Source organism: Magnolia sinica, chromosome 7 (genome assembly GCF_029962835.1).
Source record: "Magnolia sinica isolate HGM2019 chromosome 7, MsV1, whole genome shotgun sequence".
NCBI classification, from domain to species: domain Eukaryota; kingdom Viridiplantae; phylum Streptophyta; class Magnoliopsida; order Magnoliales; family Magnoliaceae; genus Magnolia; species Magnolia sinica.
The window spans coordinates 91507756-91535409 of NC_080579.1; the positions used below are offsets into that span (position 1 = coordinate 91507756).

General features: G+C 40.4%; 1 protein-coding gene across 1 annotated transcript; it reads left to right on the forward strand.

Annotated features, from left to right (window-relative positions):
- Nucleotides 1-2585: 2585 nt before the first annotated feature.
- Nucleotides 2586-4598, forward strand: LOC131251696 (transcription factor MYB3-like). Its single transcript, XM_058252584.1, has 3 exons — nucleotides 2586-2812; nucleotides 2910-3039; nucleotides 3586-4598. Exons 1-3 carry the CDS (start codon nucleotides 2674-2676, stop codon nucleotides 3989-3991), a joined length of 675 nt encoding a protein of 224 aa, XP_058108567.1. The 5' UTR covers nucleotides 2586-2673; the 3' UTR covers nucleotides 3992-4598.
- The last annotated feature ends 23056 nt before the right edge of the window (nucleotides 4599-27654 follow it).

The window sequence follows — 27654 nt, forward strand, 5'->3', positions numbered from 1 at the left end:
TCATCTTCACATTAAGTTACTCCAATTCTAAATTGGATTCTTCTATCATAGCCAATAGCACTCTAATTGACATATATTTCACAATTGGAGAGAAAACTTCATTATAATTTATTTCTTCCCTTTACGAGTACCATTTTACTACAAGTTGTGTCATCGAATAACAACACTAAAATGTTCTAGCAACGAAAGTTAGTTACAGTAGCAAATGTAGGTTTTTTCTGGGAATCAAATCAAAGTGCAAAGTTGGAAGGTGCAAAAATAAAAAATAAATAAATAAAATCCAGCAACCAACAAGGAAGTTTTCAGATTTTCGCGATGAAATCGAGCACGTGTCGATGGCATCAACAGACCCTGTTATTGATAGATTTAATACATCAACAACACCCAAAACATGTGGGGAGGTTTTATTGATTGAATGTCCTCTCCCATTTGTCCTCCACAGTTTGGTTCACCTAAGTTTCCGTTTACACTAAATTCTGGCCCATGGCCTAACATCGAAGCCCAACCGCAATGGATGGGGTGGGTTTGATGCACACATCACATCGGGACCACAATAACTGGTACTACTATCAAGTAATTGTTTTACTTAAATGCCCTTTAAATTACTTAAAATCATTTTTATTTTCTTTTATAGTGATTTTTACCTCAAAACTCCTCCTAATACATGATATTATGTGAAGATGCTTTAACGTAGGATATTTACTAAAACAGTCCTCCAGCGGTACGGACACAAGGTGAAAAGTCTAATTAATTTACCCTTGAGAAGGAAAACCTATATGTAGCTGCATGGACCCCCATCGTATGTGGACCCTACCGTAATGTGTTTCTGAATTTCACTCTGATCATCAGTTGTGTGATCTAATTTTTGAAGTATGGCTCAAAAACCATCCAATCTATGATTCAGGTGAACCACACAATTGAAACAGGTGTACAGGGCGAAGCCTACCCTCTAAGTTAGTGTGGCCCACCTAAATCACAAATTGACCTGATTGTTGGGTCCGTGACTAAATTTTTGTATCGCATCTAATGGTTGAAGTGGATTTTACATAATCATCATGATAAGGCCTGTAAAAAATCAAAAGTAGATGTATCTCTCAACTGTTTCCTTTGGAGTGGCCTATATTAATCACTAGTAAGCATAATTATTTCCTTGTACCTAATGTGGGATTACATATCTAATGGTTAGAGTGGATTTCACATGCACATCAAGGTGGGCCTGGCCAAAAATTGGTTAGGGTGTCCTCAGATTTTATAGCAATCACATGGCTCCTTCAAGAGAGTATGCTGGAAAAGCTATCTGGGCCCCCACCATGATGTATTTGTTTTATCCACGTCGTCCATTCAATTTTTCAGATTATTTTAAGGTACGAGCCCGAAACAAGAAAGGTTAAGATCTTAAGTGGACCTTACCATAGGAACAGTACTGGTTAAACACCCACCATTAAAAACATCTTCATGGCTACAGAAGTTTTAGATCAAGTTGATCTTTGTATTTTCCTTTCATCCAGGTCTGTGTGACCTAATCAATGGGTTGGATGGAAAATAAATATTACAGTGGGCCTTAAGAAGGTTTTAGTGCTGGACATTCAATCACTACTATTTCCTATGGTGTGGTCCACTTGAGATTTGGATATCATTTTTTGTACCATGCCCATTAATGACCTAGCAAAATGGATAGACCATGCAATCCGAGTCCGAGAGCAATGCCTTGCCGATTTTTGGTAGGGCCCACCCTAATGCAAGTATGAAATCTACTCTGACTATTAGATATGTGCCAATACTTATAGCCTAAAAAAAAAAAAAAAAGGCTAGCTGTCCTTTAATTCATGTGTCTATCAAATGAAACAGTTGAGTGACTATTAGATATGTAATCACCTATACTTATAGCCTAAAAATATATATATATGCTAGATGTCCTTTAATTCATGTGTCTATCAAATGAAACAGTTGAGAGAGACATCAACGATTGATTTTTTATTGGGCCTACTGCGACAATTATGCGACATTCACTGGGACCACTAGATGCAATACAAGAAAATAGTTTGGAATATAGCGTCATCATGTGGTCCACCTGAATCACGAATGGGGATGTTTTTTGAGCCCCCTGCCTAAAAATAGTTCAGGCATTTGGTGGTCTGAGTGAAACTCAGAAACACATACGTGGAGACGTTAGTTTCATGTTGAATGATTATCCCATCAAAGCCAAAGTAGACTTTTCACCCTATGTCACTGTCGGGGGATTATTTTGGTAAATATCCAGCCTCAAAGCACGTTTTCGTATTATCATATATGTTAGGAATTTTCATGTAAAAATCCCTATTAGAAAAAAAAAAAAAAAAAAAAAAAAAAAGCAGAATTATCACAAACCAACATCTGGGTTGCCGGTTAGAAGCTCCAGCACAGTCCGAGTTAACTCGGAGGAGCCTCGAGTTGATTCATCACGTTTTAAAACTATGGTTTGAGTGGGCCCAAAAAATGTCCAACGTACAGCCTACAAAGAGGTAGTTGGGATATTATCCACCCCAAGAAGGGTAGATGAAGGAATCCATCTAAACAGGCCACTATATCAACTGTTTTATTTTTTTATTTTTTTTATTCATTTTATAACTGGCTCCTTAATCTTCTATCCAGTGTCGAAATTCAGTTCAGGAAACATAGAAAAAGAAAGCAGAAATGGCTCCAAAGATCATGGATGGAGCGGCCAAACCGTACGTTAACAAAGGAGCATGGACGGCCGACGAAGATCAAAAACTATCTCAGTGTATCGCTGTCCATGGAGAGAAGAGGTGGCGATCGGTTCCGGCGAAAGCAGGTTATAGCTTCATTTCATAAAAACAAAACACCCAAGTGCTGAAATAGATTATTATCTTGATCTTGATCATGATATCCGTCGTGTGGTGTCCGCGCAGGTTTGAATAGATGTGGGAAGAGTTGCAGGCTGCGATGGTTGAATTATCTGAGGCCCAACATCAAGAGAGGCAACATATCAGATCAAGAAGAGGACTTGATCATCAGGCTTCATAAGCTCTTAGGCAACAGGTCAGTGACTGAGAGTGCGTTTGGACACGCCATCAAACTGATTTGTGATTTGTAGTCCAATTGTGGAACGAACCCAATTTTACCTTCCTTATTTAGAATGCATATCAAGTGCCCGGGCTCCAAATTGCATTTACTTTGCAATTCAATTCACTTGTCCATCCAAACGCAGCCCACGAAGTTATCTTTTCCGTGCACCCTTGCAAGAACTATTCTACTTATCATAAGTTGGACACGTGGGGCGCAAAATTTCATGATCTAGACCGTTCGTAATATGGGTACCACCTTGGATCAACCACAATAGAGGTACCTAACCTAATGGATTATCCTGACTGTCCAATATCTAACCTGCAAATGAATGGTAGAGAAGTATGCAAAATAGCAAGAGTTCACAAATTGAATGGGTTGGATTGTCCATTGTGGGTAATTTTCTGATAGTAGACAGTCCACTGTGACACTCGCATGATGAACGGTCCAGATCGTGCACTAGTTGTGACATAGTACTGATCTGTCATGGATTTCTTACACTTGGATTGATTTGTGCTTTAGGTGGTCTTTGATTGCAAGGAGGCTACCAGGAAGAACAGATAATGAAATCAAGAACTACTGGAATTCCCATTTGAGCAAGAGAATGAAAGACCAAAAGGATAAGGTGGGGCCCATCCCAAACAAAAAAAGTCTCCTGGTGGAACTTGGGGAGGTGAGTGAGAAGGGACCCACATTCAAGGGAGGAGATTCAAGGGACGAATTCAATGTGGACGACTTGTTTGATTTCTCACAGGATGTGGGGCCCATCATGAGCCCTCGTGAAGAGAATCCCATGGACAGGTTTGATGGGTTTGTTGTATCAAAAAGAGGGTCCTTGAATTTGGATTGGGTGAAGGAATTCCTTGAGACTGATGAGTGTGGATTCTCATGCAATGAAGGGAATAGAAGCCTTGCTTCTATTTCCTGAATTTACTGCAAGCCACTGTAGGTGGGCCCCACTACTCGCACCCCACTTTTTTTCACCACACCCCCTTTTTTCTACTTTTGGTAGTAGAATAGCAACTTGGATACTACTATAATGTGCAAACGCTTGATATGCAGACACTCAGAAATCTTGGACATGACATACAAGTGACTCAAATTCAGCTGACTAAATTGTAGAACCCACTGTTTGTAAGTTACAATCTCAAAATCAGATTGGTTGAGCAATCCAAACTTCTAATGGGGGCGTCTATCGGTTGAAATAAACCGTCCGCTTGAATTTTTACTTTGATCGACCGTCAAATAAGTGTCCACCAATTATCTAACAGGCAGGTAATCGGATAAACATTATTTTTGTTTATCTAAAGAAGAATCTATCAATTGGACAGTTCAATTTAAGTCACCTGTATGCCAAACATATACATTTTTGAGTAGTTTCTAGGTGCATGCGTATCATCCATCGCCCTTCCCGAGTAATGAAGTTTTTCTGGTAGAAGTTTCTCAGATTACACCGCACATGGTCCCGTGGTTTTCGAATGGATGTGAAGTGACCTGCATGTCTCTTACTCAGTGCAAGGAAGTACTCTTATTTAGTACAAATAATGGAGTGATTGTGGGGTACTGGCCTCCCACCTAAGTGAGTAACATTTTTTCAATAAAAATGTCATTATTTTTACATATTTCTATTAGTAAGGTGGATAGGAAAAAGGAGAGGATTTTCTTCTAGAATATTTTCTCATGTATTATGAGGTGGAGAAAAAAGGTGTAATAGCTTTTCATATGTTCTTTTGACGCGTGATGAGAAGAAATAAGTGATGTTTCTTGTTTGTGAGGTACATGAATGTTGTTCTGCTGTTCTATTCCATCACTGTCCTTATCTTCAATTTACTATAAGGTAAAAGATTGTAACAAAACAAAAAAGTGATGTTTCTTGTTTGCTCATTGTATAAGAGCAATGCTTCTCTTGTATTGTGTATTCTCCTTATTTGTTAGTGGAATGCTTTGGTTGTGTTTCCCTACAGTATTAATCATTGTGTGACAAAGCATGAATATTTTATATTTTTTCTCATACTCATTTTCACATACACTTAAATCTATGGTGGTGGATATTTAATATTATCTTTAAACAATCACCTACACATACGGTCGAAGCGATTATGCAATGGAATGCTTTTCCAAATAGATAGTGTTGAGCAATTGGTTTTCACTGCAATGGTAACTCCCACGTGCTTCTCTTGCACCGTATATTCTCTTTATTTGCTGATGTTTTCCTGTAGTATTAATAACAGTATGATGAACTTGGGCCTCCACAAGGTTCAGGTAGAATCTGATTCTCGATTCGTGGTGGACCTCATCAATGGTATCTGCCGTAATAGTTGAAGCCACTGTAGATGGAATATAGCCCAAAAGCAGCCAAAGTGTGATTAACTGGTTGATTGGTGGACATCCAACTGTCAAGATAAAGAGTGCAAAAGCTGCCAAAGTATGATTAACAGAGTGCAGACAAAAAAAAAAAATACAGAGGTTGGAGTGTTAAATGTTGAATACCACGGAAGCATACAGAGTGGAATCAAGCAAAATACATGCATTGGCACAAACAAACCCAACCAAGAACAATCGGATTTGTATGTGAAAATACCATTGGGGTAAAAAACCACGGCACAAACTGGGCAGCGTGCAGATCTCGTAGGTCGTGGGTTGCATGGTGCAACAGAGTGTGGTTCCCATTCCTGCCGCCAAAGATCTCCTTGCTAACTTGGAAAGCTCTCCACGACGCGGTCCCGATGGAGAATGTCATCCAGTCCAAAGGTATTCAGCTTGCTTCGCGTTACCTTGATTGCAACGAGATCTCTGTAACACCCCGGGTTTTTAGGGGCTGTATAGGAACTCGGCCTCCAAATTCTCAGGTGTCGTTAATATCCTAATTATGGTGATTTGAACATAAATCAGTTTAAATGAGCAATAAAGGAATCGGCTGGAACGTAAACCACAACCACAACTAATCTACTGAAATAAATGCGACTAAGAAATACAAGTCTATAGGAATATCAAATGGGTCGCACAAGGTGTCGCCCGATAAAATTTATATAAGAAATGTCCAAAAGAAATGGTGCGCTACATCTCTACTCAACAACCCATAAACAACCCACACAGTCTACGGTGATCCACCCATAAGCTGGACGTAGGAAAGCTCATCTTCCCTATCCATGCTCACCTCGCTCGGCTCGTCAAACTCTGCCTCACCTACATCTAATGACGTACCTGGTTGGTGTTTTAAAACGCCATCCCAAAGTGGAAGTGAATAGCTAATTCAGTGGTGTCATTAGCCATAAGTTACATCAAATAACAATTCCATAATGAATTTAATGAAATGCATAAATTCATAAATCACTAACTAGTCTTTGTTAATGGCTATACATGAGTTATGCATGATGCATGACCTCACCCACAACACTCCCTCGAGCGACTTCGTCTCACGGTCGTGCATGACCAACACTCCCTCATTGCGACCTCAACTGCCGAGTCACCAAATCTTAGCTAATGCGATACATGAATAATGTTAACCGAGTATTTAGTTAATTTCGTTCATCCAGCAGATTGGAAAAACTAGTACACCCCGACAATATTAATGCCCTCATCTATTTGTGAGGCCAAAACCCCTCAACGTGTGAGGCCAAGACCCCGCGATCCTTAATCTCATCGGAGTCCCCACCCCCGATTGCAAGCACGTGGGGAGTGCTGGGAAGCGAGATCGCTCGCGGTCACTACGGGGAGGCTCGTCACCCCAGCATAGGCCGATAGCTCGAACATAGTGTCTCATTCCACCATGTCCGGCTCACGAGACTATAGATCAATTTTTAGTTGTTGTCAGTGGGTGTCAGTGGGCGAGGGGTATTATAGGTTCTAAATAGGCGTGAGCAAATATGGTTAACAAACACGGTTGGTCAGTTGATGGACCCAACCGCCTAAACTTATGCGAGCACGTATCGCACGACATCGGGTGAAAGCAACCCATGTAGTCCCACTACTATCATATATACGAGTTCACTCAAATTGGTCAGTCTAGTCTGGGGACGGCCCAACCGACGAGGCTGCCCTCATAATTTATAGGTTCCTGACCAACCCAAATAAAAAGGCTTCAATTCTTAACATATTAAGATAGTCGTGATTTCTCATCAAATATTCATAGAATATAACACATAAGCAGTCAAGACATAATTTTCAGAATATCAAAATGAATGCAAACTACCCCTAGCAGCAAAAATTAGACACACATGCACATGGAATTGGATTTTTTTCTAAGAGACAAAAATTTCATATGCCATTCACAATGTAGGAAATGCAGACATACAAAAGTATAGAAAATCATGCTGGAAATCAAATGCAAGGCTGAACATGTAGCAAAATTCTCAGGCCTAAACACCATTTCAGATTGATCAAACATCAATTTATCTTTGCATGCATGTTAGGCATACACATCAAACAGGTTCCTAGATAGAATCTCCTAAAATCTACACATGCATATCAATATAGCATCCAAAATCATTAAGTTCATCCTAGAATTGGTAATTTGTCACCTAATGACGCAGGGATGAACATGATGAGGATAATTACTCCGAATCCACGGAGCTTCTCTAGACTCCTCACAAAGACTTCTCGAATCCACGAGGAAAGAAAGCAGAAAATAGAAATAAATTCTAATAAATTCGAAATTGATTAATTGATCAATAAAAACGCATTCACAACCCTTTAAATAGGGGTACCAAGCAATGGGAAAGAAATTAGAATCAAACTACAACTCAAACTCTTAGAATCCGCGACTTACTACAAATAGTAAACTTACTATTTATAGACGGTCGTGATGTCTACTAGTGTGCAAGGTTTTCGGCCAAAAATAGTAAGTGTCCTATTTGGCTTCACCAAACCGTTCTCCTAATTATTCTAAGCTCTTTTCACATTGGGCGCAACTCCTAAAGCCCGACGGATGAAGAGTTATAATCAGACTAAAACTTACTATTTATAGTAAAAATAAAATTAAAACGGGAAAACGACCATCGATCCAGGGGTTTTTTACAATTCCGGGCTACGCAACCCAGCATAGCAGGGTTGGTTGGCTTCAGTAGCTCGTTCTACCCCAAAATCATATATTTTACGTCAGATAACTCATTCTGGATTGCAAGATACGCCCGATTTAAGGTTCGATGGTCTGGATCACTTCTGTCGTTGACCGGGCCTTTTCTGATCCATCTTAGCCATGTAACTGTCCGCGACCCGCTCTACATCAGTCTCCTCCACTTTAAAAGAACTCGTCCTCGAGTTCTCGTCATGCTCTGGTTCATGATACTCGGTTAGGTCCGTGACATTGAAAGTCCGTGAGATTGCCATGTCATCTGGGAGATCAACAACATAAGCGTTGTCATTGATCTTTCGGATGATTGGTACCGGTCCAATCTTCTTATTTTTCAACTTGTTGTACGTCCTGATCGGAAATCTCTCTTTACGCAAATGGACCATAACGCGGCCGCCTACCTCGAACACTTTTTGTCGCCGATGCTTGTCCGCTTGTTCCTTATACTTCTCGTTCGAAGCATGTTGCTTGGTCTGCACTTCTGCATGGATGCCCATGATCTTGTCTGCCATATGTTCTGCTGCAATGCTCGTGCCTGGGTGCTTGGGCAGAGGGACCAAGTCAAGTGTGTGGCGAGGCACTCGTCCGTAAATAATCTGGAACGGTGATCTCCCTGTCGAGCGGTTCACCATATTGTTGAATGCAAACTCTGCTTGAGATAAGGCCAAATTCCACTGCTTCAGTTTTTCTCCTGAAATACAGCGAAGGAGGTTTCCCAACGTGCGATTCACAACTTCGGTCTGCCCATCAGTCTGTGAGTGGTAAGCACTACTGAATTGAAGTCGTGTATCGAATCGATTCCATAAAGTCTGCCAAAAGTGGCTAATGAACTTCGTGTCACAATCGGAAGTAATGGTCTTAGGAACCCCGTGTAACCGAACGACCTCCCTGAAAAATAAATTCGCCACGTGTGTTGCATCGAGGGTCTTCTTGCATGGGATAAAGTGCGCCATCTTTGAGAAACGATCTACCACCACGAACACCGAATCCATGCCACGTTGTGTTCGTGGGAGACCAAGCATGAAGTCCATTGATAAATCCTCCCAAGAACCGTTAGGCACAGGTAATGGGGTGTAGAGGCCCGTATTCTGAGATTACCCCTTGGAGGTCTGACAAACATGACAACGTTGTACGGCTTTCCCACATCGCGTACTAACTGCGGCCAGTAATACCGCTCTTCCACAAGAGCTCGCGTCTTGTCTCGCCTCAGGTGTCCACCAAGGCCACCTCCATATAGCTCCTGAATAATCTGCTCCCTCAGAGAACTTTGGGGGATGCACAATCGATTCCCTTTGAAGAGAAAATCGTCCTGTATATGAAGGTCACTGGGGTGACCTTCTTGACACTTCATCCAAGAATCTTTGAAGTCCTCATCCTCGGCATACAGCTCCTTGAGACAGTCGAAGCCGACTACCTCGTTGCTCATTGTAACTAGTAGTGATGCACGACGGCTAAGTGCATCAGCCACCTTGTTCTGCTGCCCTGACTTGTGCTTCAGAACGAACGTGAATTCCTGTAAAAATGCAACCCATCTAGCATGCACACGATTCACGTTAGTCTGACTATTAATAAACTTTAATGCTTGATGGTCAGTGTATAAAATAAACTCTCTTTGAATCAGATAATGCCGCCAATGTCGCAGTGCCTGAACAACTGCGTACAACTCAAGCTCATAAGTCGACCACTTCTTTCGAGCTTCACTGAGCTTCTCGCTGTAGAAGGCTACCGGCCTGCCTTCCTGTGATAATACTCCTCCAATTTCGACGTATGAAGTGTCACACTCAACCTCAAACAATTTGTCAAAATTAGGAAGCACCAAGACCGGTGTTGTAGATAAACGATGCTTGATCTCATGAAAGCTCTTATCAGCTTTATCGGTCCACTGAAACAGTCTTTTTTTCATACAATCTGTTATAGGCGCGACTATGGTGCTAAAATCTCGCACAAATCGACGATAGAAAGTCGCCAACCCATGAAAACTTCTCACCTCATGAATGTTTGTCGGGATCGGCCATTCCCTAATAGCTCGCACCTTTTCGTCGTCCACACGAATGCCTGTGGACGTTACAACAAATCCTAAAAATAATAAGTTGTCAGTTAAAAAACTACACTTCTTCAAGTTGAGGAACAACTTGTTAAGTTGTAGGACTTGTAGCACCTGCCTGAGATGTTTCTTGTGCTCCCCCTCATCCTGGCTATATATCAATATGTCATCAAAATATACTACTACAAATCGACCAGTGAACGGTTTTAGAACTTGATTCATCAAACGCATAAAAGTACTTGGTGTGTTCGATAGGCCAAAGGGCATGACCAGTCACTCATACAACCCTTCCTTGGTCTTGAATACCGTTTTTCACTCATCACCGGGTCGAATAGGAATCTGATGGTACCCTCTCCTTAGATCTAGTTTAGAGAACACCTTGGCCCCTTCTAACATATCGAGCATGTCGTCCAACCGTGGTATTGGGAACCGATATTTGATGGTAATTTTGTTGATTGCTCGGTTGTCGACACACATGCGCCAGCTTCCATCTTTTTTTGGCGTTAATAATGCTGGTACGGCACATGGGCTCATGCTCTCTCTCAAGAGACCCTTACGGATCAATTCCTCCACTTGCCCCTGAAGTATCTCACACTCCTTCGGACTCATTCGATAATGAGGGCGATTGGGCAGGCTAGCCCCAGGGACGAGGTCTATGTGATGTTGGATGTCCCTCATGGGGGGCAATCCATCAGGTAAATCCTCAGGCCAGACTTCTTTGAATTCGTTTAGCAACAGTCTTAAACTTGGAGGGATGTTTGAGGGTTCCTCTTCCTCGCCCTTCACCACTACAACGTATACCTCGCCGGTTTTCTTGGATTCTTCCATAAAATCCCGAATGGTCAAGAGGGAACTCCCCTCCACTTTAGAGGCTTCAGGGTGGTTCTCTGGTGCCATAAGGGCAAGGATTATTTTTCGATTATCCTTGACGAATACGTAAACATTATCTCGTCCCCGATGGGTCGCATCACGGTCCGACGCCAGGGTCGACCGAGTAACATATGACAAGCTTCCATATCGACCACGTCACAAAGTATTTGATCTTTATAATTTTTACCAATTGAAAACGAGATAGTGTACACAACTAGAAATTCGCCACGATCATTGCCCGTCATTTCATCGCCACCTGCTATTTCTTCAGTGATTTGTTCATGTTCATCAAAGCGATGGTCTTCTTCTGCGGCCTCATCTTCAGTGCCCCCTTCGTTTATAGTCAAGTGTGCTACGGGATGTTGAGGACAAGTGTTTGATAAGTGACCTGGTTGGCCACAGCGGTAACAATTGTTTGACCTTGGCCAAGCATAAGGATTTGGAATCCTACTCGGACTCGCTGTTGTAGGTGCTGCACGTTGAGGCCTGGATGAACCGCTCCCCATATCACGGTTTGCGGTTGTAGGAAGTTGAGGTACTGGGTCTTTTCTTCATGGCAGCACTGGATCCTGCGTAGGACCCGTCATTGGGAGTCGAGTTGAAGGATATGGACGAGTAGGAGCTCTTGCAAGTTGTGTTTCTCCCCTACCCGCCAATTGAACTGCTTCATCCATAGTCCCGACTGGGTACATCTGAACTCGGTCCTGAATTGTCGGTCGCAATTGATCATTAATGGGTCGCAAAAGTTTTGGGTCAAGCTGATAATTGTCTTTTTGACGCAGGGGAGGACGTGAGGTCGAGCACCGTCTTCCTCAAGAGGATAACTATTCCGAATCCACGGAACTTCTCTGGACTCCTCACAGAGACTTCTCGAATCCACGAGGAAAAAAAGCAGAAAATAGAAATAAATTCTAATAAATTCGAAATTGATTGATGAATAATTGATAATCCCTAATGTGTCTCCTTACACCATTAATATAGGGAAAAAAATAAACTAAAATTCGTAATTACCAAAAATAGCAAAATTCTAACTCTAATAAAAATCCTAATTCTAATAAAACTCTTTTAAAGCCTAATTTTTAAAAATAAAAATTGCAAATAAACTTTCTCTAGAAGAGTCCTAGTATAACTAAAAGTTATTTCTAAAAGGAAAGAAAATCTAAAACTCTAAAAATATTTAAAAAATCAGAATTACTAAAAGTAGTAAAATTTTTCTAAAAATTCGTTTTTGAGCTGAAAGCGCGCCTTTTCTGACGAAACGGACAGATGCAACCCACTTTGTGGGTTGATTCACCTCGGATGGCCCATTTCAGTGAAGATTGATAGGTTGTGCGCCCCGTAACGATACCCGGATCAAAAGTTATAGTCAATGCACAGTCCATCTTCTTTTGGCTCAACCATGCTAGGAACGTGTCTGTGACAGGTTCTACATCAGACCCCTCCACTTGAAAAAAACTCGTCCTCGAGTTACGCAAGAGACTTGGCACATGAGTCTGAGATAACTTCTGACGTCGATGTTCATTAGACTTTTTTTTGTACTTGGCATTAAACTTTTGAGCCGATACGATACATATACTCATGCTTTCCTTGACTTGACTAATAGCGATTAATTCCTTCACATCTGTTTTCAAGATTTCATATTTTTTCTAATAATGTGGGCAATTAGGCGGACTTGCCCCTGCGATGGGATCAACGTGATTTTGCATATCTCGCATGGGAGGTTATTTATTAGGGAGTTCATCGAGCACAACCCCCTTGAACTCCTGCGATACTGGTTCCAAATCCTCTAGGATATTCACAGGCTCCACATATTTTTTCTCTTCAACTACTGCATATATGTCTCCCGTTTCCACAGATTGTTTAACAAAGGCCTGTTCAGTCATAAAAGATTGTCCCTCCACTTTAGAAGTCTTGAGTTGGCTCACCGTTCCCATAGGGGTTACATGTTTTCCACTGATGAATCCTGTGGTTTGTTGCAACTCCGTTTTGACCCGGTCACCTCTCGCCGACAAATAATAGGATTTCTCTGCATAACCCTTTAATGATTGGTTATCTTGCCAATAATTTTGATTTTGTTGGAATAATACCTTATCGTAATTGGTAGGAAAGAATTGCATGCACAATAACTTCTTCATCCGCGACCACATGCGGATTGGCGCCTTCATCCGTCTCGTTCGCTCGAGTTGAAGTTGTTCCCACCAATCTGAAGCTCTGCCCGTCAACTTGTAGGCCACGAGTTTAACTTTCTTTTCTTCCATTATGTTCATGTAGTCGAAGAAACATTCGACTTTAAGCAACCAATCGAGGAAGTCCTTGAAGTAGAGTTGACCATTAAAACTAGGAAGATCGACTTTCATCTTGAATTCTTGATCCATCTGATCCATCGGATCAATGGCTCGTCTAGGATGCTGTAAAATCATGTCGCCAGATCCCACTTTATTAGGAGGGATCTTGTGGTTCACTGATAGCGTAACCCTACAATCAATATGATTACTAATTCTAGCAATTGTTGATGGTGGATCACCACCATGAACACGGAGCTGCCTTGGGCCTTTGCCAAACGATCCGTCATGCGATCAATGGAAGCCTGCAGCCTTTGCATGGCTTGCCGATTCTCTCGCCGTGCTGCTTCAAAAGCTGCCGCCGTTAAAGGTAAATTCCCTGGAACACCGCTCATGGGATTGTTGCCCGACCCGTCGCTAGAAGCCATCAATCCGAGGAGAAACCTCGCTTTGATACCAAACTGACGCAGGGGAGGACGTGAGGTCGAGCACCGTCTTCCTCAAGAGGATAACTATTCCGAATCCACGGAACTTCTCTGGACTCCTCACAGAGACTTCTCGAATCCACGAGGAAAGAAAGCAGAAAATAGAAATAAATTCTAATAAATTCGAAATTGATTGATGAATAATTGATAATCCCTAATGTGTCTCCTTACACCATTAATATAGGAAAAAAATAAACTAAAATTTGTAATTACCAAAAATAGCAAAATTCTAACTCTAATAAAAATCCTAATTCTAATAAAACTCTTTTAAAGCCTAATTTTTAAAAATAAAAATTGTAAATAAACTTTCTCTAGAAGAGTCCTAGTATAACTAAAAGTTATTTCTAAAAGGAAAGAAAATCTAAAACTCTAAAAATATTTAAAAAATCGGAATTACTAAAAATAGTAAAATTTTCCTAAAAATTCATTTTTGAGCTGAAAGCGCGCCTTTTCTAACGAAACGGACAGATGCAACCCACTTTGTGGGTCGATTCACCTCGGATGGCCCATTTCAGTGAAGATTGATAGGTTGTGTGCCCCGTAACGATACCCGGATCAAAAGTTATAGTCAATTCACAGTCCATCTTCTTTTGGCTCAACCATGCTAGGAACGTGTCTGTGACAGGTTCTACATCACCAGCCGTTGGAATTCTTCAGTGTAATCTGTGACTGTTCGATTTCCTTGCCTGCAATTTTGATATTGCTGGAATAATATCTGCTCATAATTACTAGGGAGAAATTGAGATCGAAGAAGACGTCTCATCCGTGGCCATGATGAGATGGGCGCCTTGTTCTGGCGAGCTCGTGAGAGTTGTAATTGTTCCCACCATGCAGAAGCACCAGATTTTAATTTAAACGCTACCAATTTGACCCTTTTATGATCTGGCACGTCCATGTAATCAAAATATCTCTCTACTTCGGCTAGCCAATCGAGAAAATCTTCTATACATAATAAACCGTTAAAACTAGGAAGTTCAGCCTTACCTCGATAGTCTCTTTCAGCATGATCTAGATGATCACCTCCATGGATTGGTCGTCGGGCAAAACCCTCATTAAGGTCCTCGTCGCTAGAACTTGCATCATCTGGTGTAGCCCTACGATTTGCCACTGGTAGTGCTCTACGAAAATCAGGGTTGTGTCGTACAGCAACCATGGGTGGTGGAGCCACCACGGGTGGTGGAGCATTGCCTAGGGCTCGGGGCGGAAGTAGCGCATCCACAAGACGGTCGAGAGTTGCCTGCAGCCCTTGCATGGTCAACTGACTCTCCCGGTGGAAAGCTTTCATTCTTTCTGAAAGATAACGAATCCCTGGATCACCGTCCACAGGATTTTGATTCATACCTTCATTGTTTGCCATCGGCCCGAGGGGAATCCTCGCTTTAATACCAATTGACGCAGGGATGAACGTGATGAGGATAATTACTTCGAATCCACAGAGCTTCTCTGGACTCCTCACAGAGACTTCTCGAATCCACGAGGAAAGAAAGCAGAAAATAGAAATAAATTCTAATAAATTCAAAATTGATTAATTGATCAATAAAAACGAGTTCACAACCCTTTAAATAGGGGTACCAAGCAATGGGAAAGAAATTAGAATCAAACTACAACTCAAACTCTTAGAATCCGCGACTTACTATAAATAGTAAACTTACTATTTATAGACGGTCGTGATGTCTACTAGTGCGCAAGGTTTTCGGCCAAAAATAGTAAGTGTCCTATTTGGCTTCACCAAACCGTTCTCTTAATTATTCTAAGCTCTTTTCACGTTGGGCGCAACTCCTAAAGCCCGACGGATGAAGAGTTATAATCAAACTAAAACTTACTATTTATAGTAAAAACGAAATTAAAACGGGGAAACGACCATCGATCTAGGGGTTTTTCGCAATTCCGGGTTGCGCAACCCGGCATAGCGGGGTTGGTTGGCTTCAGTAGCTCGTTCTACCCCAAAATCATATATTTTACGTCAGATAACTCATTCCGGATTGCAAGATACGCCTGATTTAAGGTTCGATGGTCTGGATCACTTCTGTCGTCGACCGGGCCTTTTCTGATCCATCTTGGCCATGTAACTGTCCGCGACCCGCTCTACATCACCTAAGGATAATAGTCCGCAGCTTGTGACGAACTGCTAGATTCACAGCGCCCATAGGGTTAGGTTGTTAGGAAATCATCGTTGAAATGCCTAAATAAGCATACAAGCTTGTAAGAATTAGAAAGAATTAAACACATGACCTAAACCTACAAACATAACTCAATACTTACTTTTAATTGTCGCCGAATCGACACTAATGAAGGACAATGTTGCTATAGAGGAGATGAGAGGGTGAAGGTGCAGAAACCCTCATGCTTCCAAGCTCTCCCTCTCTCTTTCTCCTCTTTTCTCCTCTTTCTCTTCTCCCTTTCTCCCTTTCTTTCTTCTAGGGTAAATTCGTATGGGGAGAGGGGTGCCCAAATGAAACCCTTATATAGTGCCAAATTTGGTGTAAATGGCCCCAAGGGCTAGTTTTTTACTATACTCACCCTATGGGAGGTCTTTCTAACCTCTAGGACCCACTATGGGGCGTACATATTGATATACACCGTAGGATAGTTAGCTTTAACGATGATCTACGTATGGACATGATCGGCCCACCATTTGGATGCGTCGATCGACAAATATGATTAGAAGTCTGTTCAACGGTCACTGATGGTTGATCGGGGCCGTGGCTATACGGATATGAGCAAGGAAATATCCTTACTTTACGTGTGAAGTTTGGTCATAAACCAACGGTCCGAAATTCTCAACTTTGCATAAGAGTGGACAACCCAATTCACTTAAGTTTTAACTTCTTCCTTTAGGGTATTTGCACTTCTCATGCTCGTCCTTCGGCTCAAGTTGAACGGTTCTGGACACTACCCAGGTCCGACTCCCGCGGGACGTCGAGCCCAGTAAGACGGATATTATTCTATAATTTTGGAACTTGTGGCCCACTAACGAGCAGTCTAGAGCCTGTTAGGAAATTGAGGCATTTCTAGAATGAATTAGGTATTGAGATTTCTCGTGGGTAATGATTAGGGTTTGGATTAACTATGTTCATAGTGTGGCCTATTTATAGCTAGTGAAAGTGGAGATTTGGTCATGATTACTCTAAATCGTCAGTTTTAAGCTAAAAGAGTAACGGGGTTGATTTGGTCTATTAGTCAAGATTCGGGCCTTATCCGACTCGACTTTAGTTAGATCTTTAATTTAGTTATAATTGTCTTGATTAGTTAGCGATGGGTCGATTAGATTTGGGTCCTATGTGAGTAATCATGGGGCTAAACTTGATGTTCAAGTGATCGGACGGATTCGTTAGCTTCCTACAGTTGATTAATTGGACTTGTGCGATTCTTTACTGGTACCACCCGTGTGTAAACTAGCATTGAGTGTTAATGGTCAGTAAGTGATATTATAAGTTAATTACAAAAAACAAAATCAAGGATTTTTAGAAATCCAAAACAGTGAGAATCCAGGACATTACACAAGCGATTCGCAATTCTCCGCGTTCATCGATGACATCAACAATCTTAAAGGGGAGGATTTTCCTTGACAAGGCGAGGCTGGGCGCACTTAGGAGATAATCTCTCGCCCTATTTTTTTCTCTTGAGGTTTTACAATTTGTTTTCAGTCCTATAATAGGTTCCGGTTAGGTTTTTTGCCTACAGAGCCCGAATGTATAGCGATTATACAGCTTTTTGGAAAAAAAAAAAAAAAGAAATAATTAAAAAAATACATTAAAAAAAAGGAATGCACTATGAAAGAAGAATTACAAGAGATAGATGATCTTACTGATTCGAACAAGCCTCAAATCTCCTTCAAACCCTATATATGCCCTTAAACCCTTAGGAACGTTTTAGAAAACCCTAATACACCTTAACCCATGCCCTAATCCCGATTACACCCGATATATATACTATAACAATGAGAATAGGAAATAACTCGAGCACTAACACAATTCTGCACACAACTTCGATTGAACCTTCGATGGCATCGACATCCCTCGAAGACTTGTCAGTGGCATCGAAGCCTCCTTCAATGCCATCGAGAAAACATCTAAAATAGTCTAGCAACCAATATGGATTTATTCTAATTTTCTCAATGGGATCGAGCATCTGTCGATGGCATCGACATTTGCTCGATGGTATTGAGTGGATTGTTGATGGCATCAACAAACTGTTGATGGCATCAACAAACCCTATTACTGACAGATTTAAGAAATCAATAACATTAAAGTCCCTTGATATACATTAATACACCATCTTTTGAGGGCTCGAGCTTTTAGAGTAATTGGTTATTTGACATAGTATCAGAGTGAGAGGTCAAGTGTTCCCTCAAATTAATACATTCCTGACCTGTTTATGGCGTGAGTGTCCCTCCACTTGCCCAGTATGTTCCCATGCGAAGTTCCAACCCGCACATGCAGGGGTGCCATTATTTGGACAATTTGGAATTGAGGTGATCAAGTGGGCCACATATGCAAGAGAAGTAGACATTTAGAGGAACAAATCTAACGGTCTACATGCAAGCTCATCCATTCCCTAAAGGAATATTGCAACGAAATATTTGTAGGACAGAAGACTTAGGGCTAAAATGACTTGTGCCCAAGCCCAGCCCAAAAATCAACAGCGTCGTAAATGCGGAACCCAACCTCAGCCCACAGGCCAAGCTAATAGGTCCAGACCCGGTCAAAAGCTAGGCTCGTTCATTGGACTATGCAGACCCTCAGCCAGTTGCCAAACTACCCAGGACTGCAGTTGTGGTGTTATACCCAGCATCAGCCTATCTTTCCCCTCAGTTGGCCGCGCGTGTAACAGGCATGCATTGATATGTGAGAGGGAATAACATCTCCACTTCATATACTGAGTTCTAGTTCTGCGAAGAACACTCCTCTCAATTTCTCTGCTCTCATAACTAGACTTAAAAAGAGTTACGGAGATAGTCCATATTCAATAATTAAAAAACAAAAGAGTCAAATGATGAATAGAGTTGAAATACTCATTTTTTATTTATTTATTTTACTGATATGTCCTGTCTATGGTGGGGCCATTCGATAAAGAGTTTGGATGATTGAAGCATGACTCTAGATTCAATGTGTACAGTCATTGATATTTTCTAGAATACTTGTCCACGTGTGGCAATAAAATAATCAGGAACTTGGGCAATTGGGTCTGGTCCATTTCAACGTCATATGATGGGATTTTCGGCGATGATTCTGTTGCCACTCCATTTCTTTTCTATCACGTTTAGTTCAGTGCTTGCGGGCTTGCCAGAATTAATGCATCAGCTCGATTGATGCAGGGAAGGGCATGCAGAGGTCTAGCACCATCTTTCTCGAGGATAATTACTTCGAATTTATGGAGCTCTCTGAACTCCTCACATAAATGAATTTATGGAACTCCATATCTGAACTCCTCACAGAAATACCTCATATCCACGAAGAAAAATAAAAATTAATTCTAAAAAATTCAAAATAACTTTATTGATGATGAAAAATGAGTTTACAACTCCTTAAATAAGGCTGCGAACCCTAGGGGGAAGTTTTAGAATCATATGTAACTAAAACTCCTAAAAATCGCGACTTGCTATAAATAGTAAAAACTTACTATTTATAGACAATCATGACTCCTACTAGTGCGCATGGTTTTTGGCCATACTAGTAAGTGTCCTATTTGACCAAACCATGATGTTCCCCTAATTTTTCTAAGCACTTTTCATGTTGGACACAACTCCTAAAGCCCAATGTACGAAGAGTTATAATCAAATTAAAACTTACTAAAAATAGTAAAAATGAAAATAAATAGGGATTTCGACCGTCGATCTGATGGAATCTCGCAAATTCGGCATGGGCAATGCGACATATCCAAGTTTGGTGGCTAAAGTAGCTCGTCCTACCTCAAAATCATATAATGTATGTCTTATAACTCATTCCGGTTTGCAAGATACGTCCGTTTTAAGCTCCAACGGTCCAAATCACCTCCGTCTCCGATCGGCCCTTTTCGAATCCATCTTGGCCATGAAATTATCTGTGACCCGCTCTACATCATCTATTCAAACTGATCAACTTTGACCCCAAGCACCGAAAATAAACAGATACATAAGATTATAAGAAGATTGGTCGCTACTCAGCCACTTACATAATTTTGTAATGATCAAGCGATAATTGGTAGGTTATTCTGTAATGATCAAGCGATAATCAGACGGTGGGGTTCTTCTTGTGAAAGTGGGATGTAGTTTGCCTTACACAAGAAACTCATGATTGGTCGCTAAAAGATGATGCAAGAATGTGTCTCTTAAAAGAACTACTTGATATTAGATAAAAGACAAATCCAGTGTGTGACCGTATATTCGAATTACAATTAAAAACTATGGTTAAGAATTACCACTACTTGATTATCGTCACTCCTAGAATAAACTAAAATAAAATACAGATTTTTTTTTATTTGATTGTGTTGGATGTTTTATTTTGTTTTGTTGATTTCCTCTATTAGTTATAGATTTCTCTTACTGCTCTCATTCATACGTTCCTCTCATTCAATCTAACAGTTATGATAGCTGAAGAGTCGCCACGTCAGCCTTCCAAATCCTTCCTTTCTTGATACGTGTCCCACTGACCGTTCCTCTTCCGCTTGATCGTTTTTCACTTCTGGGGCCTCTCAGTGGCTCGTTTCGCTTCTGGACATCTTTCAACCGCATCTTTCCTCTCGGCTACACCTTGCTCGATGTCTCTCGACCACTTGATTTGCTTTTAAATACCTCTCGGCAACTCTTTCTTATCATCCTGCCAGGTGTGATTCTGTAAAAAGCACTTTAAGTATCCTTGAAGATCGTTAGCATGTTATATCTTTACCTCGCTATAACACATGTACATCCATGATTTACTACTTCAGAACGGTCAAAAATAGGATATAACATTACCCCCATGTAGCTTCGCTTTGGCTTGAAAAGGTAAGAGCAATTTTGATTCGTCATTCGACGTAATAAATGTGCTAGGCAAAAACATCAATTTTGGCCATCTTAGTCAAATTTGGTCGTCTTGAACGAAAAACATTAAAGTTGGTCATCTTTATCACACTCAGCCATCTTAGTCGAACTCAATCATCTTGGTCTTGGTCAAAAAACATCAAAGTTAGTCATATTGGTCGAATTCAATCATCTTGGTTGAAAAACATCAAATTCGGCTACTTGGTCGAACTCAGTCATCTTGGTCGAAAAACATCAGATTCAATCATCATGGTCGAATTCGGCCATCTTGGTTTTTTTTTTTTTTTTTTTTTTTAAAAAAAAAAACATCAAAGTCAGCCATCTTAGTCAAACTTGGCCGCTTTGGTCGAAAAACGGTAAATTCGGCTGTGGCAATGGAGACTGACAATCAATCCATTTCGAATAAGGCTTATGGTATACCAGAGTGGTAGTTCGGCCGAGAACTTCGCCTGCTACTTCTTAGACCAATTATATGATTCGGTCACAATCCAAATTGTGTGGTTTAGCCATTGGTAGCGGTTCCAAACCTACCTAGTTTAGTCTTCCATAATACTATGGATTCCTAAGGAAAATCTATCCCCCAGGTATAACTTGGTTTCCTTTTCTAGGAATGACATTTCTAACCTTCAATTCTGGTCACCTAAACTCAGCAAGTGGCGAAAGATTCTACAATTCCTGTATTAGAGTAGGAGGCAAGTTCCATCATAGAGGAGGTGCTTGCGGTTTTGGTTGTACTGGGGGGTATCGATTTCAAATTTTTGATAGAACTAGTATCAATTTGTTGCTGAGTCACCACAGGTGTTCTTTCGGCAAAGAGAGACATCATATGATTCAAGTTTTCGATATGACTGGTCATCCATCTACCTAGAGTTTTCGATGATATATTGAATTCATCGTTACATATTGAGCATTTTGACATATAAAATTTCAAGAGGTTCAACCTGAGATGAGGATGCCCTATTTAGGTTTAATGGAAATGGCATCGGATTTTGTAGCAAACTTAACTTCTTAGGTGCTTGATGAACCTATCTTTGGCTTATGATTTCACAAGATTAAAGCACCGGTTAGTATACTACTACTCATAGTCCCACCGGGTGTGCCAAAAATTATTGGCACTTGATTTGTTTTCTGTCACATGTAGTGAGTGTGGGTGTGCCAAATTTGATATAGTGGCTCGATTTAAACCAATTAACTTTGACCCCAAGCACCGAGAAACGAGCGGATACATCCAATATGAACAAATATGACCAAATTTTGAGAAGATCGGTCGCCTACTCAGCCACTTATAGAATTTTGTAATGATCAGGCGATAATCGAAGGGTGGGGTTCTTCTTTCAAAAGTGGGTTGCGCTTTGCCTTTCACAAGAATGGACTTTTAAGTATACCAATGCAATCAAACAAACGAAAAAACATACAATCGGTCACTACGAGCAAGTACAAGAATGTGCCTCTTAAAATAACTGGTTGATATTAGATAAAAGACAAATCCAACATCTGAGCGTAGATTTAATTATAACTAAGAATTACCGCTACAAGATTATCGCTACTCCTGGGATAAACTGAGATAAAAGATAGATTTTTTTTATTTCATTGTGTGTTGGATGTTTTGTTCTTTTGATTTTCTCTACTATTTATAGATTTCTCCTGTTGCTCTCCTTCATATGTTTCTCTCCTTCAATCCAAGGTTATAATAGTTGAGGAGTCGCCATGTCAGCCTTGCAGATCCTTCCTTCCTTTCTTGATGTCTGTCCCTCTGACCGTTCCTTTTTCGTTCAATTGCTTTTCGCGTTCCTCTGACCGCTCCTCTTCCGCTCGACTGCTTTCCACTTCCGAGTTTGGATGCCGCTTGACCACATCTTTCCACTCGGCCACACTTTACTAGATGCCTCTCGGCCATTTGGTTAGCTTTTAAATACTTCTCGGCGGCTCCCTATCTTATCATCCAGTCAATCGTGATTCTTTGCAAAGCACTCCAAGTCTCATTTAAGATACTTAACATGTTATATTTTTCCATTGCTATAACATGTGTCTATCCTTAATTGACTACTTCAGGAAAGGTCAGAAATATGGTATAGCAGATGTTACCAAAAAATTCTCTAATTAAAATAACTCATCCCTTTCATTATTCAAATGTTAAGGAAATTTTCATGTGCAAAAGAAAATAGTCAAATGATTGAACGGTTGAAATACATGAATATAAGATTTTATTTTTTATTTTACTGAATCTGCGATCCAATGTGAGGTTCATCGCATAAATTGTTCAGATGATTGAGAGATGGTCCCAGAATCAAAGTAACTATATTAACTTCTTGCAAACCTTTATGTTAGGATGTATTCCAGCATAACTCAAGAGCCCTCATATAGGGCATGGATCCCACTGGTGGATGGTACACGTGTCACATATTTAGGCCTTTAATCAGGCAGCATCCACTATTATTGTATGCCAAAAATAGGGTACCGCACACACATCAAGTTAACTAGGAATGTGGGTTGAATTGAATGGTTGGACTTCCTTTTCTAACCGTCCGTTTATCTCGTACACTGACGTTGGTTTAGGGCATGCTCACAGTGCACACTACATCTCACACATGTCATCAATTGTTTGGAGGATCTTCGATATTATCTATATTTTCATCTCACCATACCAATAACAATGATAGCAATTTCAATAACATCGGCAATATTGGAAATTTCAACTATTACCGATATATAGCTAAGTATCTCCAAGATATTGATATCGTCAATTTATCATGAATATTTTTTACTAAGTAAATTCTAAGTATCTCTCGCAAATATTTTCAACTACGTATATTTCAAATGTTGCTTGTATCGCCAGTGTATCAGTGATATCGTCAATGTATCGATATCGTCAAAAATCTATTTATTAAAAAATATATTTTAATTTTTTTTCATGACACATTTTGTATAATGCAATGCATGTTTGTAAGTGTATTGGTGTGTGTGCATGGATAAATGGATGGATGGATGGATGGGTGCATGCATGGATGGATGGTTGGATAGATAGATGGATGTGTGTATGTGTGTATGTATGTGCACACATGCATGGATGGATGAATGGATGTGTATATGTGTGATGGATGGATGGATGGAAGTGTAAACACTCCACTCAAAATGCGAATAAACTACTCTTTGAGCTTCAGCATATCTTCAATAAAACCATCTCCCGTTGACCCAAACACCATGGAAAATCTTAATGGGTCAAGCGATAAGCATCTTTGGCACATCCTGGAAACGACTGATGGACCATATTGGTAAATCAGGAGTCTGACAGCATCAATCCTGGCCAAACTGCTTGGACCTTTTGAAAATTTAAAACATGTATTATTTCTATAAAACCACTTCCGACTGATCCAAAATGTCACAAAAATCCAGATGGATTGGATGAATAAAGTCCTTAGCATGACTCGAGAATGATTGACGGATAGGATTGATGGGCCCGTAACTCAATAAATCAGATATTATCCTATTGTCTGAGTTACCCAAAAACCATGGCCATGCATGGCTTTGATAAAGTCATATTTGGTCGACAAGAAGTCATAAAAAATCCAAATGGGTCATATAAAAAGGGACCTTAGCACCTCTCAGAAAAACCATCAAACTTGAGCAACGGTGGCCAAATACAGCAAGGAACGAACCTCAACCACTCATCAAAACCCCCTGAACTTCGAAAATCCTCTATACATGACTCTATTGTTGCAAAAAAGGATGAAACAAATCATCGACCCTCGAAGGACTGATGATTCAAGAGAATCATTTTCCTCATCTCACAAGTCGCCAACCTCATAACTATAAAGAAAGTAAGTATTAAAATACAGACATCTACCCTTGTTGCAGTTTATTTAAAGGGCTCAGCGTGCAGCCCCCAAGAAGCATTAAGGGGGGGGGCAAGGAGAGTCTGGGGAGTTCAAAGGATTCAGAAAGTGGCACGGGGGTTATGTCCAAGGTTTCACCTGTCTGGAAGAATCCCTATAACACTGAGGGCTTGCCCAACCCAGAAGACCAAAATAGTCTCTTAAAGAACTTACTAAAGCCAAGAGTATAGTTGAAATTAGAGGTATCAAACCATCCTTTTTTTTCTTTTTCTTTTTTACAAAAAGAAAAATATATTTATTATTATCATCATCTAATCTCTCATTTTTATTCTCATATCTCAACTTAAATCACATTCTACTCCACACATCCATGCTACTCCAGTAACAATCACCTTTGTTTTATTATTACTATTACTCTTTCTTATTTTTCTTTATTTTATTTGTTTACCCAAAGTCTCTGGATCTATGATATAAGGCTAGGATTGCATTTTTATTTTATTTTTGCCTACCCGACATCTCTGGCACTACAATGTGAGGTTAAATTGTATTTTATTTTTATTTACTACATTTTCATTTTATTTGCCTAAGTAGAACTACTTGGTTCTACAAAATAAAAGTAGATAATTTCTTTTGTTATTATTCATGTTTGTCAGGCCTTTGTGGTTATGTGAAGCACAACCAGATGTAACAATGCCAAAATTCTGTCGAATCCCCAAAAACTTTTTTCAAAAATATTTCGTAAAGTAAATAGCACACATTGTGCAAGCAAAAAAGAGTAATTAACCCCTTCGTTTTCTATCACCAAAGTCTTTTACTCATAATCTACAGTCACAAACCAAATCACAAGAGTCACTTGAGTTGATGAATCTTATGATTCTCCATACTCGAAAGTGAGTTTATGATTTCTAGCCAACTATAGATTGTGAGCTCCATTTGGCTAGTCGCAGCTCTGGTCAAACATATTCCATCCAAGTCAACGTTATATCCCATTTGCACATAAAGGTGGGCATCGACTTGATCCGGTATTGTGAAAACCCTGACCCGAACTCGATCCGACTCGAGACCAAGTCCAATGGGCCTAACTCGATCCGAACCGGATGTTGGCTAGGATAATCCGAACCGAGTCTGACTCGGTCAAAGATACCAAGTCGGATCAAGTTCGCTACGGTTCGAATCGGGTCACCGGATCATTAAAAGATAGAATTTTTTTGATTTTTTTTTCTTTTTTATGATTTGTGGAGAAATCACACACTTCAAGCAAGAAAAGATCTGCAAATTACTGAAAAATAAAAAAATAAAAAAATAAAAAAAAGGTTTTCTCTCCACATTAGAATCAAGCATATCATATTAGGTTTCTGAAAATAGCAGAAAACAGAGGCGAAGAACGTACTAGAGAAGGGCTCCGTCGGATTAGCGAAGTTCGTAAAAGAGAGTGATCGGTTACAGAAGGTGGAAATCGAAAGGGGGAAACGGAGGAGAGTTGTCGGTAAAGTCATTTTTAAAGACTATTTTTAATAGTTTGTTGGACCACAAAAAAGTGTAAAACGTGGGCCCCATCACGAATCAAGTTGGGTTTTAGATTGGTTTGGATCTGACTGGATCGAGTTTCGGTTCGAGTCGGATCAAGTTACTATGTAACCCGAACTCGACTCGGTCGGGATTCGAATCCAACTCAGTCTACTCGATCCGAACTCAACTCTAGCATTCGGTTCGGGTCGAGTCGGATCCGACCGAGTCAGTTGAGTCGAATCCGACTCAATCGGACGAGTCGAATCCGCCGGATCGAGTCGAATCCGCTGGATCGAGTCGGGTCCTTCCCAACTCTATTTACACATCGAAAAAAAATGAAAGAAGTGAGGGCAACCGCTTGCGTGAGTGCATTCACAGGATGGATGGATTGATGAATCAATCATGCATGTGTGTTTGTATGTATGTGCATGCATAAATAAATGATTGGATGGATCCACTATTTTCTCCATATTTCCCTAATATTTTCCTGAGACTAATACATACTTTTAGGTTCTATTAAAGAAAAACTTACTATTTGATACCTAAATACGTAAATATGTCTTTTTTCTACTATTTAAATTTTAAATATATAAACACGTGTATCTTAGAATCTCTTAAAGTTTAATTAAAAAATTCCACAGTTTTCTCCGTATTTTTAAAATGTTTTCTTGTATTTTCGGAATCAGAGATAATAATAAATGAAACGTGTAGTGACACGGATACTCGGAACACTAGTGCCATCTGATTGTGGAAACCAGGCCCAGTATGGTACGTGTCATCATGCTCCAATAGAGGATACACATAGCATACTCAATGTTTTCGGTTGGTTCAAGTGGGTCCCATGATCAATGATCCAAATTATTAGATAGATGTATCCCACCATGGATGGACCATGCCCCGAAAATCTCCCAAGTTCGGCCTGAGCTGCGAATCTGAGGTCTTTATCTGCTCAACCGTGTATTGGAAGAATGGTTAAAAGAGTCAACCACCCGTCTCAAACCTAGTCTTAAAACCATGATGTCGAGCCAAAAGGTGAATGGTTAGGATCCTCTCGTCAAGCAGATATTTTGACGCGTGATGCAGTTCTGTGGGACCCAATTGACCAATGGCCTGGATCACTGAACAGGAGGTATTCACATGCTCAAAAGAGAAAAAGAATGTCGTTGGGTGGATATGGATCCTATATAGGGCTGCAAATGGGTCAGGGTTTGCTGTCAGACCCGTTAAAAGTCTGGTTGAATTTGTGAGGTCACATTGGAATTCATATGGATCCGAACCCATTTACTGAAAGGTCGGATCCAATAAATTGCCCTGACCCATTTGCACCCCTTTGCAGGAAATTACAGGATACATGGCCCACATCTCTGCACGTGCATATTACACACGTGTTTTCCATTATGATAAGTAGGGCTTATGGTTAGGTCATCCATACTCCGTATCCATTGTCTTAATTTGTTTCTTGATCAACGGTCAAGATGAAACGCAACAATTGTCCAC

Excerpts from the sequence above, each read along its gene's own strand:
- LOC131251696 (XM_058252584.1), top strand. The coding sequence starts at position 2,674 with ATGGCTCCAAAGATCATGGATGGAGCGGCCAAACCGTACGTTAACAAA. Across the intron at positions 2,813-2,909 it reads ATCGGTTCCGGCGAAAGCAG|GTTTGAATAGATGTGGGAAG; the intron begins GTTATAGCTTCA and ends GTGTCCGCGCAG. Across the intron at positions 3,040-3,585 it reads CATAAGCTCTTAGGCAACAG|GTGGTCTTTGATTGCAAGGA; the intron begins GTCAGTGACTGA and ends TTTGTGCTTTAG.